The sequence below is a fragment of the Salvia hispanica genome, chromosome 3, assembly GCF_029641045.1.
Source record: "Salvia hispanica isolate PSC_SH4W2 chromosome 3, Shi_PSC_v1, whole genome shotgun sequence".
Lineage (NCBI taxonomy): Eukaryota > Viridiplantae > Streptophyta > Magnoliopsida > Lamiales > Lamiaceae > Salvia > Salvia hispanica.
Window position 1 is genome coordinate 49,009,458 of NC_142694.1, and position 17,075 is coordinate 49,026,532.

The 17,075-nt window shown below is 33.9% G+C and overlaps 1 protein-coding gene and 1 pseudogene across 3 annotated transcripts; both read right to left on the reverse strand.

Annotated features, from left to right (window-relative positions):
- Positions 1 to 209: 209 nt before the first annotated feature.
- Positions 210 to 3,534, reverse strand: LOC125211094 (mitochondrial hydrolase YKR070W-like). 2 transcript variants are annotated; one of them, XM_048110783.2, is made up of 12 exons: positions 3,380 to 3,534; positions 3,191 to 3,294; positions 2,798 to 2,833; positions 2,441 to 2,499; positions 2,317 to 2,357; positions 1,871 to 1,942; positions 1,591 to 1,786; positions 1,400 to 1,495; positions 1,217 to 1,284; positions 734 to 935; positions 559 to 642; positions 210 to 395 (listed from the first exon to the last, which is right to left on the reverse strand). In XM_048110783.2, the coding sequence occupies exons 1-12, from the start codon at positions 3,472 to 3,474 to the stop codon at positions 336 to 338; spliced, it is 1,113 nt and encodes a 370-aa protein (XP_047966740.1). In that variant the 5' UTR covers positions 3,475 to 3,534; the 3' UTR covers positions 210 to 335. The 2 variants fall into 2 exon arrangements, with proteins under 2 accessions (XP_047966740.1, XP_047966739.1); XM_048110782.2 differs by having other exon boundaries at positions 2,441 to 2,514.
- Positions 3,535 to 12,321: 8,787 nt separating this feature from the next.
- LOC125212584 (putative late blight resistance protein homolog R1A-10) lies at positions 12,322 to 15,613 on the reverse strand (annotated as a pseudogene). The gene is made up of 2 exons (XR_016136669.1): positions 13,058 to 15,613; positions 12,322 to 12,738 (listed from the first exon to the last, which is right to left on the reverse strand). The product of XR_016136669.1 is annotated as a putative late blight resistance protein homolog R1A-10 (transcript).
- Between the last annotated feature and the right edge of the window lie 1,462 nt (positions 15,614 to 17,075).

Here is a 17,075-nt window from a genome sequence, read left to right on the forward strand (position 1 = left end):
TTACCTAATTTTCAACATTATGTTTCTTTATTCCCTTCCTCATTTTTTCTTGATTTCCATTATTTTAGGGATTCACTATTGTTAATTGGGATAAATAGGATATTACTACTACTATATGAATAAGTTATCCTTTTCGAAGGGCAATAACACTACAAACTTATTTTGTTTTCTTTTTCTTTTTCAAACACTTTGTTTTCATCTAGCAGCGGTAGACAGCAGGAAGAGAAAGATTATAAAAAAATATTGTTACATGATAAGCTAATGTGTTTGAATATATAAAGAATAAGGAATCCAAAAATTGTAGTGGGTGTTTAGAGCTGATGCATTGGCTACAACTACAAAGCATCCTCCCTGTTTAGTATAAACGCCACCGCATCTTCCACTGTATCCACAACCTGCAAAATCAGAAACCGACATCGCAAGCTCAGTGGCTCATAGGCATCATTGTTGCACATCATATATGGTGCAAATGCAGGTTTGCACTGACATAGTGGAACGGATCGAAGATCAGCAGATATATTGGTAAATCAAAGAGGAACAGCGTTGAGTATTGCGTACCAAATCAGCTGGATACTTCGTGTGGTTCTCTCTTTGTCGAAACACACCAGTTCTTGTCAAAATTGAAAACCATGGATACCCTGCCTGTGGGGCAAGAACAAATTACCTCAGAAACACTATCCTTAACGTTTGTTCTTTGTACAAAGGAACTTGAGAGAGAGAGAGAGAGAGAGACCTGTTGAGCTCCTTTGATGTCAACTAAAGGATTGTCACCAATCATGTAAAGCGTCCTGAAAGACGGCGAACCAGAATCACCATTTCCAACATCAGCAGGACTGCAAGTTTGTAGAAGATGTGCTAATATAGTTTCAGCATTTCTGAAGACGAAAGGATTTGGCTTCCCGAAGCATGTGAACTCTAAGGGTTTGTCATGAATTCTGTAATTGAGAGAGTGGAAAGAGAGTAAACAATTTCAGTTCAGACAAATTATTATTCAGCTAGGATCTACACTTATCTATTTTTTTCATACAATTAGAATCTGTATCTTTTTTTATAAGATTTCTCGCGCACTACTTTAATCATTATCAGTACTGCTAAACAAACACAATTAACTACACAATTCAACACTAAGTCACGTCTAAACTTGGTTGATTGCAGATCCATGGATTTAGGTGCATTAAGTATAGCATGATTAGAGCTGTAGAAGATGTTCAAGTACCTATTGAAGACACTCTCAAGGGCTATCCGGAAGGCACCCATGCCAAGACGTTCTGAGGGAAATGCAGCCTGTAGCAAGTTGGCAACATTTTTTTAATAGATTGCAAAGGTCACTGCTACAACACAAGAGATAATTCAGAGCTAGACATTAACAGATTTTTCCTTCATATCTGTTATAATCAACCTGGTATTGGAGATCATCTGCAGCAAAATATAAAGGTGGTTGATGCCAATTCTTTTGGCCAGGAATGCCTCCAGATGTCAAGATGTCGCAAAGAACCTAAAGTTGTCAATTACTCGTCTCAAGAAGAATCTTTCTGAGAATGCGCTGATATTGACAACTTTTACATTTTAAATTTAAATATAGCAAAATACCTGTATATCCCTACCCCAGTCGACAGGATCACTTACAACGAACACAGCATTAACATTTTTAGAGTAATCATGATGGATTTTCTTCTCTGAGTTTTTTGAGCAGTTTGATTCTTGTATAGTTGTCCACCGCTTGTATTGGGCCACCGGATCAATGTTACTGAAGTGTGATGCATACTCATCTAGTGAGACAACTCTCCTGAAAGTGGGATATGGCTTAGGAACAAATAACTGTACCAGAACAACTCAATTTCAACCCAAAAGTAACTAAGCTAGAACTTACTTAAAACCATATTCTGACATCACAACAGCAGGTTCCCCTTTTCCAGTGGCAACAATGAATTCATTTTCATATCTATAAAGGGAGACAGCAAAAATATTGGAAGCTCGTGACAATAATAAAAAGATTTAGTAACATTCTAATATCTGAAACAAAGAACTTTCAGTTTTGTCCCTGGCTTGTACAAACTTTCAAATAGTTTCAACACATAGTGACTACACATGGAAATCGATTAAAAATCCCAAATTTTTTTTGAGAAAGTAATTAAAATAGCTGGGAAACAGTTGATCAATATTCAAGCCTAACTTCCTATTCCTTATCTTGGTAATAAAGAACCATGAAGGAAAATCCATCAAGAAAAATTGTAGTATATGAGTAAACTGTACTGAGAATTTGAAAAGGAAACTAAATTATTCCAAAAAAATTAATATAAAGATGACACTGGATACCTTTTTAGCAAAGTGCTGAAGGGTGAGTGACCCTGCACTACCTATACCCAGAGCATGGTACTTAACATATCACATTAACAGATACTTGTATGCACGGGGCAACCTTCACAGTTTGTAACCACACCTGAGAGGGTAATATTTTCACGCCAAGAATATCGCTCAACTCAAGGGCTCTTCTCGACTCTGGAATACCACCACCTACAATTAGACGATGATATTTTACTTGCTTTCTACTGCTAGGACTTTTCACGAAACAGGAACAATGGAAATTCAACACGCCCCAAAGTCAAAATATGTACGAATCTCCGAGTATAACAAATTATGAATCATGCAATACAGATCTCTGCCAGTTACACGAAGCTACATTGATGAGTAACTAATAACTATAGAAGTAACGAGTCCTGTTTGTCTTCACAAACACAAGCAGTTAAGTTCGAAATAGAAACACAGAATGAAACGTAGGAAGACTTCGAATACCTACCATTTGTCAGGAACAAAAAGGGAATCTTCAATGAACCTGCAAGAAAAAAGTTGAGTATAAGGGAGATGCAAAATTACACAGACAATAAAATTACATCATTGAGATACAACATCAGTTATACACCCAACTGATTTATATACCAATGATGGTACAGAATCTAACCACACAACTAGTTACATTTCCCCAAGATGTAATTAGTGAAGTTAAATCCAAGTATATGATATGGCTAATTTTCCCCAATCAGACAATTTCAGCTTCAGAGAAACGCATATGATACGACAATTTTAGCTAATTTACAGAAATATTGCATCTCTTCGAGAGCCAGCCAGAAACCCTAATTATAAAGAGAAAGCAATGAAACAAACAGAGCATCGTGTTAGGAAGGCAAATTACCGGAGTCATCGTAAAATTTTCGGAGCGCTCTCCGTGAATTCCCAATTGGATTCGCGCCGTGAAGTATCACCCCATCTATATCAAATGCGACCCCAAATGATGAACTGCAAGCAACAAGGACTAGAAAAGATTTACCAAAGTAGGAAAGCTGAATCGAATTTGAATTAGTCAAAGGATCAGTTACAGAACTGCTGGGACACTGAGCGAAACTTCGCCGACGCCGACGCAGGCTGCGGCGGCCGGAGTAGCGACAGTGGTAGTGGCTGCTTGAATCGGAACCTCATATCCCCTATCTTAATAATCTTCTGTTTTTGCTTCAAAAAATACTAATGTGTTTTTATTTTTATTTTTTGTCAATATCCACTTTATTTTAGTAAAAACATTGTTGATTTTCAATTTTTTTAGATATATGTATAATTATGAAATAAAATGAACAAAATGATTAATTTGAAATTTGCATCTTTCGTTTTTATTGATGGAACAATTTGTAATATTGATACAACAACTATAATACAAATAGGGTGTTCATCTTCATATGAAGAAGAAGATCTAACAAATCAATCAACATAAAACTAAACTAGTGGAATTGGCCTTTGGTTTCTTTCTTGGCTTGTGGCATCTCACTCTTTCTTGATACAATGAAACTGAGAGTTTCTTTGATATCATCAAGAATTTGGCCTTTGATCTTGTTCTGTCCTCTGTTTTGTTGGAAGTTGCCATTTTTTGTTGCTTTTTTTTCTTCCTTATCCATCCAAAAAAACTTCTGCTATAGAAGATGGGTGGATTTTGAAAGTACAAATTTAAGTGATTGATTGGTGAGGCTTCCTGAAAGGATTTATATAGCTAAATTGAACGATAGAGAAATATTTTTATAAATTTTAACAAAATCTATGATGTCGCAAGCTTTACGTCATCGAGGTGATGTCATCCTCTGATCAAATTCCATACATGCTTGCAATAATTGATGCAAAAGCAAATATTGGTGTTTTACTTTTTCAAACTAGTCTCGCTAAGTTTTCGACTTTTGTAAAATGAATAAATTGTTGGGTAAATTTTTGTAGTAACTTTCTCCTAGAAATAATACATTATTCGTCCGGCTTAAAATGACACATTTTTCTTTTTAATTTATTCCAATTAAAATGACACATTTGCTTTTTTGAAAACTCTCTCTTTCCAATTAATACACTCAACCACTCTTTCTCACTCCTATTAAAATATTCGTCTTTCTTTATCTCTCTACTTTAATACTTACACCCATATTTTCTCTCTCCAATTAAGCACTTTAAATAATAATTCCTCAAATCTCGTACCCGCTAAGAAATGTGTCATCTTAGCCGGGACGGAGGGAGTACTACTATTTTCTCTATTTTTATTTTTAGTAACATTTTTCTCTTTATTTTTAGTAACATTTTTCTCTTTTAAGGATGGACCATAATCTCCACTATCATTCTATGTTATAATTTATTAATTATATATTAAAATTCGTATCATCTTAAAAGTATCTATTTTCATAGGACGAAGAAAGTATTTCGTGACATTATATTTGCATGTGTTGGTTATAATGAAAAGGCTTGAAAAGCAACAATTTAAGCCCTCTTCCAAGCGTTTAGTTGCATGAAAAGTTTTTTTATTGATCCGATTTTAAGTACACGACCCAACTCTAAACTTCGAAAACTAATGCAGAATTTGTGTTAACTCAACCCAAACCCCACCATCTGCTGGTATAGAGATTGAAATGATTTCAGTTTTGATATGATTCTATGTCGCTTGATTGAAGAACGATGAATAATGATCAAAGAACAAGTTAAAAAACTCGATACTTGAACTTGATATTCTGAGTTAGATGAAGAGATCAAGAAAATCAATAACCTAAAATTTTCTTTCAATAGAACTTCGTATATTTATTTTATGTTATCTATTTCATTATTAAATTTTGGTTATGCTATAGTACTGTGTGTTGTTGTACACTTGCATACTCCCTCCGTGCCATAGGATGCGTTTCTTTTCGGCACGGAGATTAAGAAAAATTGTTTTAGGTGAGTTAAGTAAAAAGGAGAATAAAGTGGAAAATGGAAAAGATAGAGAGATGAAGAGCGAAAAAAAGTAAGAGAGAGTAAAGTAAGTGTGGAAAAATGTGTTGACTTTTACTAAATGACAAAATGATTCTATTACCGTGGAACGTACCAAAATAACAAAATGACTCTATTACTATGGAACGGAGGGAGAACTATTTTTAAAAGCATAAGTCACAGTGAATCATTCCGTCCATACATACGTCTCATTTAAATGTGATGCGTTCTGGAGACGCAATTCTCACAAATATTTAATTACAAAATCTAAACTCTGGAAAAGTAAATGTATATAAATAATTCATTTGAGAAAATCGCAATAATTGTAGAAGCTTACAATAAAACCAAACACAACCATTATATATAGTACGGAGTAATAAATTGTTGGAGTATTATAAATATTCCAATATTTAAGTATTTATTTTGTATCTATATTCCAATAATTATTAGAACTATATTTAAGTAAAAAGTAGGAGTATAAATTTTTCATGCACGTCCAAATTTGACATTTAATTGGATCATTCTATGTGCAAATAAATATACAATGTAGTTAGTTTATTTGTGTAGACTATAACTTTCTACAGTTGATTGCGTGTCGATAATGTCTGAAAGTCATTCATCATATTTTACATTGTAAAGCTTGACAACTCAAACAGCTTAAAATTATTGGTTCACAGATATTTATAATATTTTAGAATATAGGATATAAAATAAATTAATTTATTAATGCTGATGACTGACCATGCATTGCAGTGCTCCTATTAAAAATATTGGGATCGGATGAATCGGGAGGGCATGCATACATACACATACAATGTGTTCAAATGTAGATTGATCCATTGACCAGAGTTTAGAGCCATGGGTCACTAATATTTATCATATTTTAGACGTATAGCATTATATAATAAAGTTATAAATGTTGATTATTGACAAGGCATTGCAGTGCCTCCCATTTAAAAAATCATAAAATTGTTCATCGATGAATTGAGAGGACATACATACACACACATACATACAGGGTGTTGATTGAAGGGTTTATGGAATAGAACCCGCGGGATGGTTTGAACGTGAACTGCTGACCGATTGGATTGATTTTTTAATTTTTTAACTGCATATCTAATGTTATTTTTTGATTAAGTGAATTCTAAAATATTTTGTATGATATATTTTGAATTAATATGTTTACAGTTTAATCACGATCTGACCAGTTGTATGATGAACCAGTAATCTTGTCGGCTTGCTTATCGGTTCAATTGTGCACCATAAGTTAATAGAAATAATTTGTATAAACATTAAATACGATTGGGTAATAAGTCCCTTTCCATCACTTGGGCCTATTCTTTTGGTACAGTATTTTTATAATACCTTAATCCAATCATATTGCTAAATGAATGTGCATATAATACAAAACACGAAACATGAGAATTAAAATGTATGTAAGAGATACAAAAGCAAGTAAAAGAAGATAAAGATTAACGATATTAGGCATGCTCTAAATTAAAAAAAGTAAATCCAAACCCACCAAATAAATTAATTTCCTCCTGGTAACATACAGCAGTACCAAAGCCTCAATTTCTTCAATATACCATGAAATATTTTGGATTTAATATCTCCTCTTTTAGGGAGAACTACGCGAGTTTTCCCCTTTCCCTTTTCCATTGCTGATTTTGCTAATTAATTTACTAGTGTTTAAACAAAGAAAAATGTTGAGCTTAATTTTCTAGATGAAGATTTAGTAACCTATTTATAAGGGTTGGGCCAAGAAAATGCGTGATTGACTTTTCAGCTTACAACTAATTCTAGTCAAATAGTTTCATACACAATTTATAACTTTTGCTATCTGTTTTGGTCGAATGAAGTTGCAACAATTTGTCAAAGGCATGAATTGGAAAACAGTAGAGGTGGACTTTTGTGTGAATATATAAATTAATAGTCAAACACTTGATGTGCTCCCTCCGTTCCATTAAATTTTATACGAGATTTTATGCAGCGTTATTTTTTGAGTTAATGAATAGAGAGTAAAGTAAGAAATATGAAAAAGTAGAGATAGAGTTATTTCTATTTTAAGAAACGTTTCATTTTTAATGAGACAATTTTAAAAGGAAAACATTTCATTTTTAATTGGCCGAGGGAGTATAAATATAGCATTGGAAGGGGTGGGCACTATAATTTAGTACTCCAATAACACAAAAGATTAAACATACTAATTAATTTGACAGTGAATTAAAACATAAATATAGAGATATAGTAATTCAAATTCATGGCTAGTGTAGGAGTTCTCAAGCTTAAGTCATAATACTAGCTATTATGGAAAAAATAATAAATTAGGGTTGTTCTATTGGTGACAATATTATCATGTTTGAAATAGTTGATATTTTTTCGAACCAAAATTATTTTACCCCATTTTCTTTCTCTTTGTGAATAACATTATTGTAGGGGAATGGTCCCATGGATGTGATAGTATTAAAGAGAATTGGTGTCATTCTATAAACATGTAAAAAAATAGAACGTCGCATTCCAATTATTTTCAACAAGGTTGACTTAATATATGTATGTGTATTAAATGGTAGGGTCAATTTGCTTTTTCTAATAATGTTCTTCATTTGGATTAATACGATTAATAATATTAACCTTTTGCATTTGCATTAATAGGATGGTCATTACTACCTTTCCTCCATCCAACAAAAAATTGTCTTAGTTATAATGCTAATTTTAATACAAAATTAATAAATAAAAGAGAGAAAAAATATTGATTAAAGTGTCGTTATTATTGAATAATAAGGTCAAGTGCTGTGGCAGATCCAATTCAATCCGTCCTTTAAAATTTGTTACTTATTTTTATTTTCGTCTCTTCTCTAAAAATTTATCATCTTTCACTTTTATCATTTTCAGTAGTGGATTCATATTCCAATGACTCATTCTCACTTACGTATTATTAGAGAACTAATATATATATATAAATAGTACCCACATATCACTAATTTTTTTAATCCAAATTTCATTAAATTTTTTAAAATTCGTGCCGAGTTAAATAGTGACAAATTATGGAAGACAGAGGCATGGTAAAGGAGTACAGTGATACGTCAAAATAAAATCTAATCAGTGGCCCACTAAATCGTTCACCTGTGTAATGCTGAGAACCTAGCTCAAATACCTGCAGGTGCATCTTTTACTAGTAAGTAGTACATCATTTAATATTTTGATCTTGGATTTGAGCATTTATTCTCTAATTGCTTTTGATTGATTACTCTTTATAACTATTCTCTGTGTATATTTCCATATAAAGCATTACAATTACAATATTTAACTTTTTTTAGCTTTTATACTTCTAATATATTTAAATTTTTCTTGTATTAGGTTTTCTAATTTTCTTCTTAATATGTTTAACATTTTTTTCTTTATCACTTCTCAATGTTCTTTGTAAAGTATTTTACATTTAATGTATTAATTTTGATTATCTTTTCAGTTATAAAACTTTAAAAAATTGAAATAAATTATCTTATAACATAGTACTATAAATTTAAGAAGATCCATTATAAAAAAGTGAAAGCTATCCAAGTAATAATACTAAAAAGTAACTCATTTTTATCTTTAATAAAATTTCTTGATTATAAAAATGATATATATTATGATTATGAAGAAGTATTGAAGAAAAGATAAAAAATTAGTCGACATTAATAAATGATATAATTATCTATCGCACCCCAAAATCAAAAATCATGGATCAGCCACTGATAAGCGCGTTATAAGGAACTACTATAAATAAAATTAGACTAATGTGCTCCAAAATAGAAAAATAAAATAATTTTTCACCTATATGGATAATATTGAACGCACATAGCCTTTGCTAGTTATATTAAAGAAACACATGCCATAATTATCAAAACAAAATCTGTATTTAGGATTTCCTTTACTGACTCACTATAAACTTGTGACCTCAAACGAATTGATCACAAAGATACACTTAAGAATGTCGATGTAGCCCAAAATTCTTGTCCTAACTTAAAGGATTAAAGTTAAAAATTTATAGTCTAATAAAATTTTAACCTGATAAACTACTACCCGGTAGAACTGACCCGGAATGTGGAAGATTGACACTAGGCCTGCTTATTCGGCCGGTTCCGGTTCTACCCGGTCTAGTTGACCGGGTACCCGGTTGCAAAATCTCATGAATCTTGGAACCGGAACCGGATCTGGAACCGTCCGGTTCCGGTTTGGAACCGACCGGGTAAGAACCGGCCGGTACCGGTTTCGAACCGGAACCGATTTGTAGTTTTAATTTTAATTTAAGTATACTAATTAGCGAAAAGTTGTTTATTATTTACCTAATTTTAATCTGACACCAAACTAGATTTAACTTATATATAACAACAATTACATTATCTCCACTTAGTATCAAGAAATATGATTCTCACATTAGCCCACGAGTTATCTGTGATGTCAAACCAGAATTACGGTATATTCTATTGCATGTTTCCTCAATTGGTAACCTCCACCTTGACTCCTCTAAGAGCTTTCATGATCTGTTAAAATTATGTTTGTTTAAAGAACTCAAAGTATAATGGTAAATAATGATCCAAACACATAAATTGGAAAATTATATTGTCAAACCAAAAGTAGCATTTATTTTAAGCAATATCAAAGTAGCAAAGGAATACATTCAGTAATACTAAAGAATCAAAACCAACCTTGATAATAATAAATGAATTACCGTTAATTACTATACTTCAATTTTAGTAAAAAAAAAATTAAATTTAATATATATTATTCGGTTCCGGGTAGGAACCGGTCGGTTCCGGGTAGAACCGGAACCGGAATTTATGAAAACATTAGAACCGGTACCGGAACCGGAACCGGATTCTTCGGTTCCGGTTCTTCAATTACCCGATCGGTTCCGGTTCCGATTCCGGGTACCCAAGAACCGGAGAACCGGTTAAGCAGGCCTAATTGGCACGATGGATTGATCATAGATGCATCTATTGCCTATTATTCCGGTATTGTTTCAAAAACTGATTCAACACTTTAAAATGATGCTTTTAATTAAAATAAACACTTGTATACTAACAACATATGCTCCATATTTTTGTTACAAAATCCACACGTGTTGAGTTGAACACCCAAGTTCAGGATTTTCAATTAAGAGACGAGAAAGTTGAGTTTCTAGAGAACAATTTGACTTGGGTACTCGGTTTTACTTGTTTATTGGTGTGTTAGAGTTGTAGAGTGAGGAATTCGGTAGGTAAGTATAATAATGGACCGATTTCTTTATTCCACAAATGCAATAATCACCACTAATTCAAAAGTCAAATTCAATCTCGAACGTTTTATATTGTCAAACGGTTCATGCATGATGCATTACACAAATAGAATTTTTGGACCCAACTCACGATTGAAAATCTTTCTAGTTTTGTTTTTCATGATATAGTTTTATAAGATAAAATAAAGTAAACGCCACAAGTAATGAGACAAAATCGAGATTGCCTCAAAGAATGGAACAAAATTGAGTTAAGTGGCTCTTTTATAGATTACAAATGATATGCTTATCACCATGTGGATAAGTGGTCTGTCTACCAAGTAAATATAACGATCGTCGAACATTTTTTATGAGATATTATATACTCAAAAGTGATATATTAAGAATCTAATACTCTCTTAGTCCACAAATAACCGACCCAATTTGACTAGTCATGAGTTTTAAGAAATGAAATGAAAAAGAATAGTAGATGGTGGATTATACTTTTATATACTCCCTCCGTTTCCTAAAATTAGAAACTTTGGAAATGACATAGATTTTAATGCAAAATTGATAAAGTATGAGAGAGAAAAAGAAAAAAAATGTGTAAAGAGATGAAGAGAAAAAGTAGTGAAATTATTGCTAGTGGATTGTGGAGTCCATTGTAAAATGAAAAATTTTCTACTTCTAGAAACAGACTCGAAAGAAAAAAAAAATCTATTTTTAAGAAACGGATGAAGTATTAGTTTTATAATATATATGAGTGGGACAAAATCAGTGGAATGTGTAGTTTATTACCAAAAGTCATAAGAAAGTAAATGGGTGGATGGACTAAAATATCAATTATTGATGGATGGAGGGAGTATTAACTACCTAGACGGTGAGAGCCATATTTTTGCGGAACAATAATTATATTAGGAATAAGATAAGAGCCTAATTCACTACGGACATGAATCCAACAATCATCAGTGTCTGAACCTTGAGGCCTATTCAAATGGGATGAAGAGTAAATGGAATGCACAACATTTGCTTTGAACTCTTTGATGGAGAATTGAGAAGCAGCATTCTAGGTCTAGTACAATTCATAGCTCACAACATAGCTACATTAAACTGCTTCTGTAATTCTAGTTCTCAGCTTGATGTGTGTTAGTGTGTATGACTACCATGACTTGCACCACTTGTGATGATAATGCCGTTTTTTTGCTGAGCCCAGAAAGCAGATCCATGATGAGAATAATGGAGCCGGAGTTGCAATTGTGGAGGATCCCACTGGCTAATCAAGGAGCAACTCATTCATTTTAGACAGCACATATTGATCAACCGTCTTCTGTTACAGAACTTGAGAACGTCTCAATGAACTCATCGGATGATCAAATTTGCACATTCCACAGTACTGTGCATAGTGTCTGACTTATGCATACTATCAGACAAATGAATCACAGTCCACAAATCAAGTTGTAGAGAGAAATGAATGCTTACATAGTTGGTCCTTGACAAACTCCACTCTGGTGGATGGTGATACTTACTTACATGTAGCTCCAAATTTACAATCCCCAGTCCTTAGATAGTACTGACATTCTGGCTGGTCGGGTCTATCGGCAAATGCTTCTACCTTTCTACTTCCCCTTGAGGGGCCAGCAGAAGATGTAGTGGAAAGATATGTCCTTGTATAGATAGCAGGCCAAGGAGAAAACTGTTAGCCCATGAACCGGGGTTGCACCAACTGTTGGCTGAGTACTTGGTGACGCAGCCGGACTAACAGGCACCTCCTGTACATGTACTTCAAGAATGAGTTATTGGTGCGAAATATGCTACTTAACGAATAGTCCTACATGAATGCTACTAGATCAAAATGTATAAACTCAATAGTAAGTACAACAAACATGAATTCCTACTAGATCCAAGTTATGTTCTTGTACTAGTCTCCTCTAGAAAATTGGAAAAATGGGAGGTATAGTCATAGCTGAGATTCATATGATCTCAACTTAAGACACATTGGTGGTCATCAAACCTATGACAAAAAGCTGTCACAAATTTTCCATCACACTAGATCACTCCAGGGAACCGATACACTTCATTTTTTCCCCTTTCCTCTCATCTTCAGACTCAATAGAATTTTCTTCCTTGTTCACCTTTCCCTTTCCTTTATCTGCAGCACTAAGCCTAGCCTTATTGATTTTCTTTGCAAAAAGCTGCACAACACCATCATCTTATGCATATCGCACACACTTCAAGCCTCCAAAAACCTATAATAAGAGGATTTTTAGTGACGAGACAATCACCATTTACCCTATAAAGCAGAGGATCTGGACTAGGTCGTTCATTGACAAGAACTTGGATAAAATCAACATAATACTATAAAGAACAAATCAATGCAAAATAAAACCTTTATTCTCATAAAATTGGAAAATAGTTATGCACATACAAGTAGATTGGAGCGTTTGTTTAGTATCAACCCAAACATGTTCTGAATTTGGTTATATAGTTGTACCAAATAAGATTTCAAATATTCAATCTAAAAAAAACAAAAGACTCTGAAAATTCTGAAGATAGTAAAATTCTAACCTCATGACTGGCACAAACAACTTGTAGAACATCGTTTCCATAACTCTCTTGATCCTCTTTTATCTTCTTGGCTGATTCCACAAGAGAAGCAGTAGAGTATTCAACATCAATGAGTTCAAGTGTTGGAATTTCTCCTATACCTTCTGGAATCTCTCTTAGAGACCTGCAAGAATGAAGCACCAAGCATTTGAGTGTTGGGAAAGGGTTGCTCTCAGTTATCCATTGCTCGAGATATGATCCATCAATGAGAAGATATTTCAGCTGAGGAAAATGGTCATCATTTGTTTCCCATGTCAAACCATAGCAAGCATAATTTAGTAGTTTGAGGATTTCCAGATTTGGCAACAAACCCACAATGGCCATATCTTTCCAAGTGAATCCCACACCTACTAAGGTCAACTTTTTCAATGTACAAGGAAAACTAGGACTTTTGCTTCTCCATAAGGATCCTCCATATCCAATCACTTCCAATTTTTCAAGTTGATGCAAATCCTGGAGATGAAGTTCAAATGATTGACTTTGAGGGGTTATATAAGTAAGTCCCAATCTCTTGACATTTGGAATCAATTGTAGGATCTTTTCATCCAATACAAGATCTGATACAAGCAAAAGAGTTTGGAGATTTTCAAGAGGAAGGTTTAATCCTTGTAATGGATGAGGTAGCATATGAGGAGAATGGCAGAAAAGATGCCTTAACTGTGGCAACATCCAAATTTCCAACGGCAAAGAGTGACGGACACCACCATCACGCTTTTCCCGTAGCCTTCCAGATGCTAGATGAATGATCAGCGTTTGAAGATTCACGAGATTAGACACAGCTGATGGAATGGTAAAAGATCCCATTAAAGCAAGATATCTTAAATGATACAGCTCAAATAATTGGGAAGGAAGTTCTTTTAGGTATACACCTAAAGCATCCAATACTCTTAGCAATTTATAACTTCCAACTCGGATAGCCAACTGGAAAATTTCTGGATTTGGAAGCATAAAATGGTCCGGAAAGTTGGACCCAAAATGTTGTCTGCATAAAATCGACTGAAACTGATGCGTCTCTCATTCATCAATCCTTGTGGAAGATCAAGTCCATCCATAACAAGAAGAAAGTCCACATCGCGGGCTTTCTTAATGCACATGTCTCGTACCATATCATGGAGGCAGCAACTCTTGATTTTTCCATTACTCTTTCTACTGGCCACCATTACAAGATTTCTCTTAACAAGATCCTCCAAATACTCCTCAGCCTCATCTTCCAAGCTTTTACTGCATCCATTTTGATGTTTCAGAAAACCCTCTGCTATCCACAATCTAACGAGTCTTGAAGTGCGAATATTCACATCGTGTAGGAAACCTCCAACATACAAAAAACAAGACCTTAAATGATGAGGCAAATAGGTGTAGCTCAAAGATAGTATCTCCTCTAGTTCCCGGCCAACAATAGGATTAACATTTTCAGCAATTTCCTCCCAAGAAGCTTGAATCTTATCTACTGGAGATAAGACGCCAGCAAGGAGGACAACAGCAAGAGGTAGTCCTGCACACCTCCGTGCAATCTCTTTCCCAACATTCTCCAATTGAGGTGGACAAAGGCTGTCTGGGAACACCTTTTGCTTGAGCAAATCCCAACTTTGAGAATCATTCATGAACGACATCTCATGAACATCACCTGCAGTTTCAGGATAACATGCCACATCCAATTGTCTTGTGGTTAACATGATTCTACTTCCATTATTGTCATCCGGAAAGATACACCTTATATCATCCCAAACATGCTTATCCCAAACATCATCGATTACAACAAGATACCTCCTTCTCTTCAAATATTGAAACACTTCCAATGCAATTTCAGATTCATCAATCTCATCACCAGACATTTGTTTTTCTAATAATTTAAATGAATCTAAAAGAACTTTCCTAAACCTATGTGGACTGTAATCTTGCGATACCACAACCCAAGCACAAACATCAAAATAATTCGTGATACATAGTTCATCATAAACAGCTCTAGCAAGTGTAGTCTTACCGATCCCACCCATTCCCACAATGGGGATGATTTGAAGACCGGATGATGGCTCTCCACAAAGGCGCATCTTTATTGCTAAGATATCTTCGCGTAAACCAATGACTGAACCGTTGCCAGTAGCTGCTAGTAGTCTTGATGATGAAGGAGGTTTATAAGCAGGTCGCTCTTCCATGACTTCTCCGGCGATTAAACCGATTTCAACGGTTAAATTTTTAAGCTGATCATCCAATTTGACGTGTAAAGGTTGATGCGATTGGATTCGCTGCCACATAAAGGTTTCGAGAATATCCTCAATTTTGTAAGCTATATCCCTAATCCTTGTTTCCCAACGGCTGACTTTGTGTGGAAACTCTTGAAAGAAAAGTATCAGAAAATTGGCATAGTCGTGGATAGATGCTACTATTTCTTTCGCTTTGGAAGAAAAGAGAGATTCATTATTGGGATGTGTGGATCGAGCAATGGAAAGGAGAGCAGCATAAGCTGCCATACTGTGAAACTGCAAATGGATGATATGATTTTGGTTTAGTGAGGGAGAAAAGAAGGGACAGATTTTGAGGCTCGAATCTATCAGGATTGATTGTATGATTACAAGAACAAATTTTTATCAACTACGTAGCTTCCAATTACATGCATACCGATTACATGGACGGCCATTTGACGCATTTTTTGTATTTTGTCACTTGTCTTACTATAAGCCAATTTTTGAGATAGGAGATTTAATAAATTCAATGGGGAGAATAAAATAGAAAAAGAGAATTAGACGATGACAAAACAAAATAAGAGAGAAAAAAATATTGTCAAAAAAATGAAATGTCTTGGTGGGAAAACGAAAAATAAAAAATAAAAAACTCAACTACAAGAAGAATATTTCATCCGTCCCTGAAAATTTGTTGTCACCTATTTTCATTCTCATCCGTCCCAACAAATTTGTCAATTTTCATTTTTACCATTTTTGGCAGTCGAACCTACACTCCACTAACTCATTCATACTCACATTTTATTATAAAACTAGACGGAACATCTTTTTAGGTCCACGAACTTTGTCAAAGCATCATTTTAGGTCCGTGGACTTTGAAAATATCATTTTAGGTCCATGAACTACAAGTTAATATCATTTAAGGGAAAATGCCCTTAAGGCCTTCAAAGGGCAATTTGGACAATTCTGTCGCCACTCATCTTGCGTCAAAGACCTAGAGTCCAACAATTTTTTTTACTACTATTTAATTCAATTACTATCCAAATTAAATTTAAATATAATTAAAATTTATCGTAAAAGATGTGTTACTTTTTCAATTATTAGATGACCAATTATTTAATGATAGTGAATTGGGACTTGATACTTTATTTTATTTTTTCAATCTAAACTGGGTTTTAAGAACTTACTATAGGTGATTTGTGAATTATATTTAGTTTATTTGTTTTGAAATTAGATAGCCATTAATTTGGATTGTCATTTGAAGTATTATTTAGGGAGATCAATTAACATCAAAATTGAATTTAAATATAAAATTTGCCGTTAAAATTGTATATCAATTTTATAATAAAATGTTAATGAATTAAGTTAGTGGAATATTAGACCTACTTACTTTTATGGTAAAAAACTGAAAGTGAATAATTGATTAGGGACGGACAAAAATGACAAAATAGACAATTAATTAGGGACGGAGGGAGTATTTAGCAATATAAGGAACGTGATCAAATACAAACTGTAAATATTGTATAAACTCCAAACTATAATCTGGATTGCTAGAAATGTCAACAGATGATAAGTAATAGCAAAAGAAAATGTCAATACAATGTTAAAGGTTGATATTATGTCAACGGAATTTCACCCATATCTTGTGGAATCTCCCTTAAATCCTGACAACAACTAAGCACTAGACACTTGAGTCTCGGGAAGTGGCTGCTCTCAGTTATCCAGCACTCAAGACCTGATCCCTCAATTAACAAATATCTCAGTTCAGGAAATTCTCCATCTGCTGTTTCCCATGTTTTACC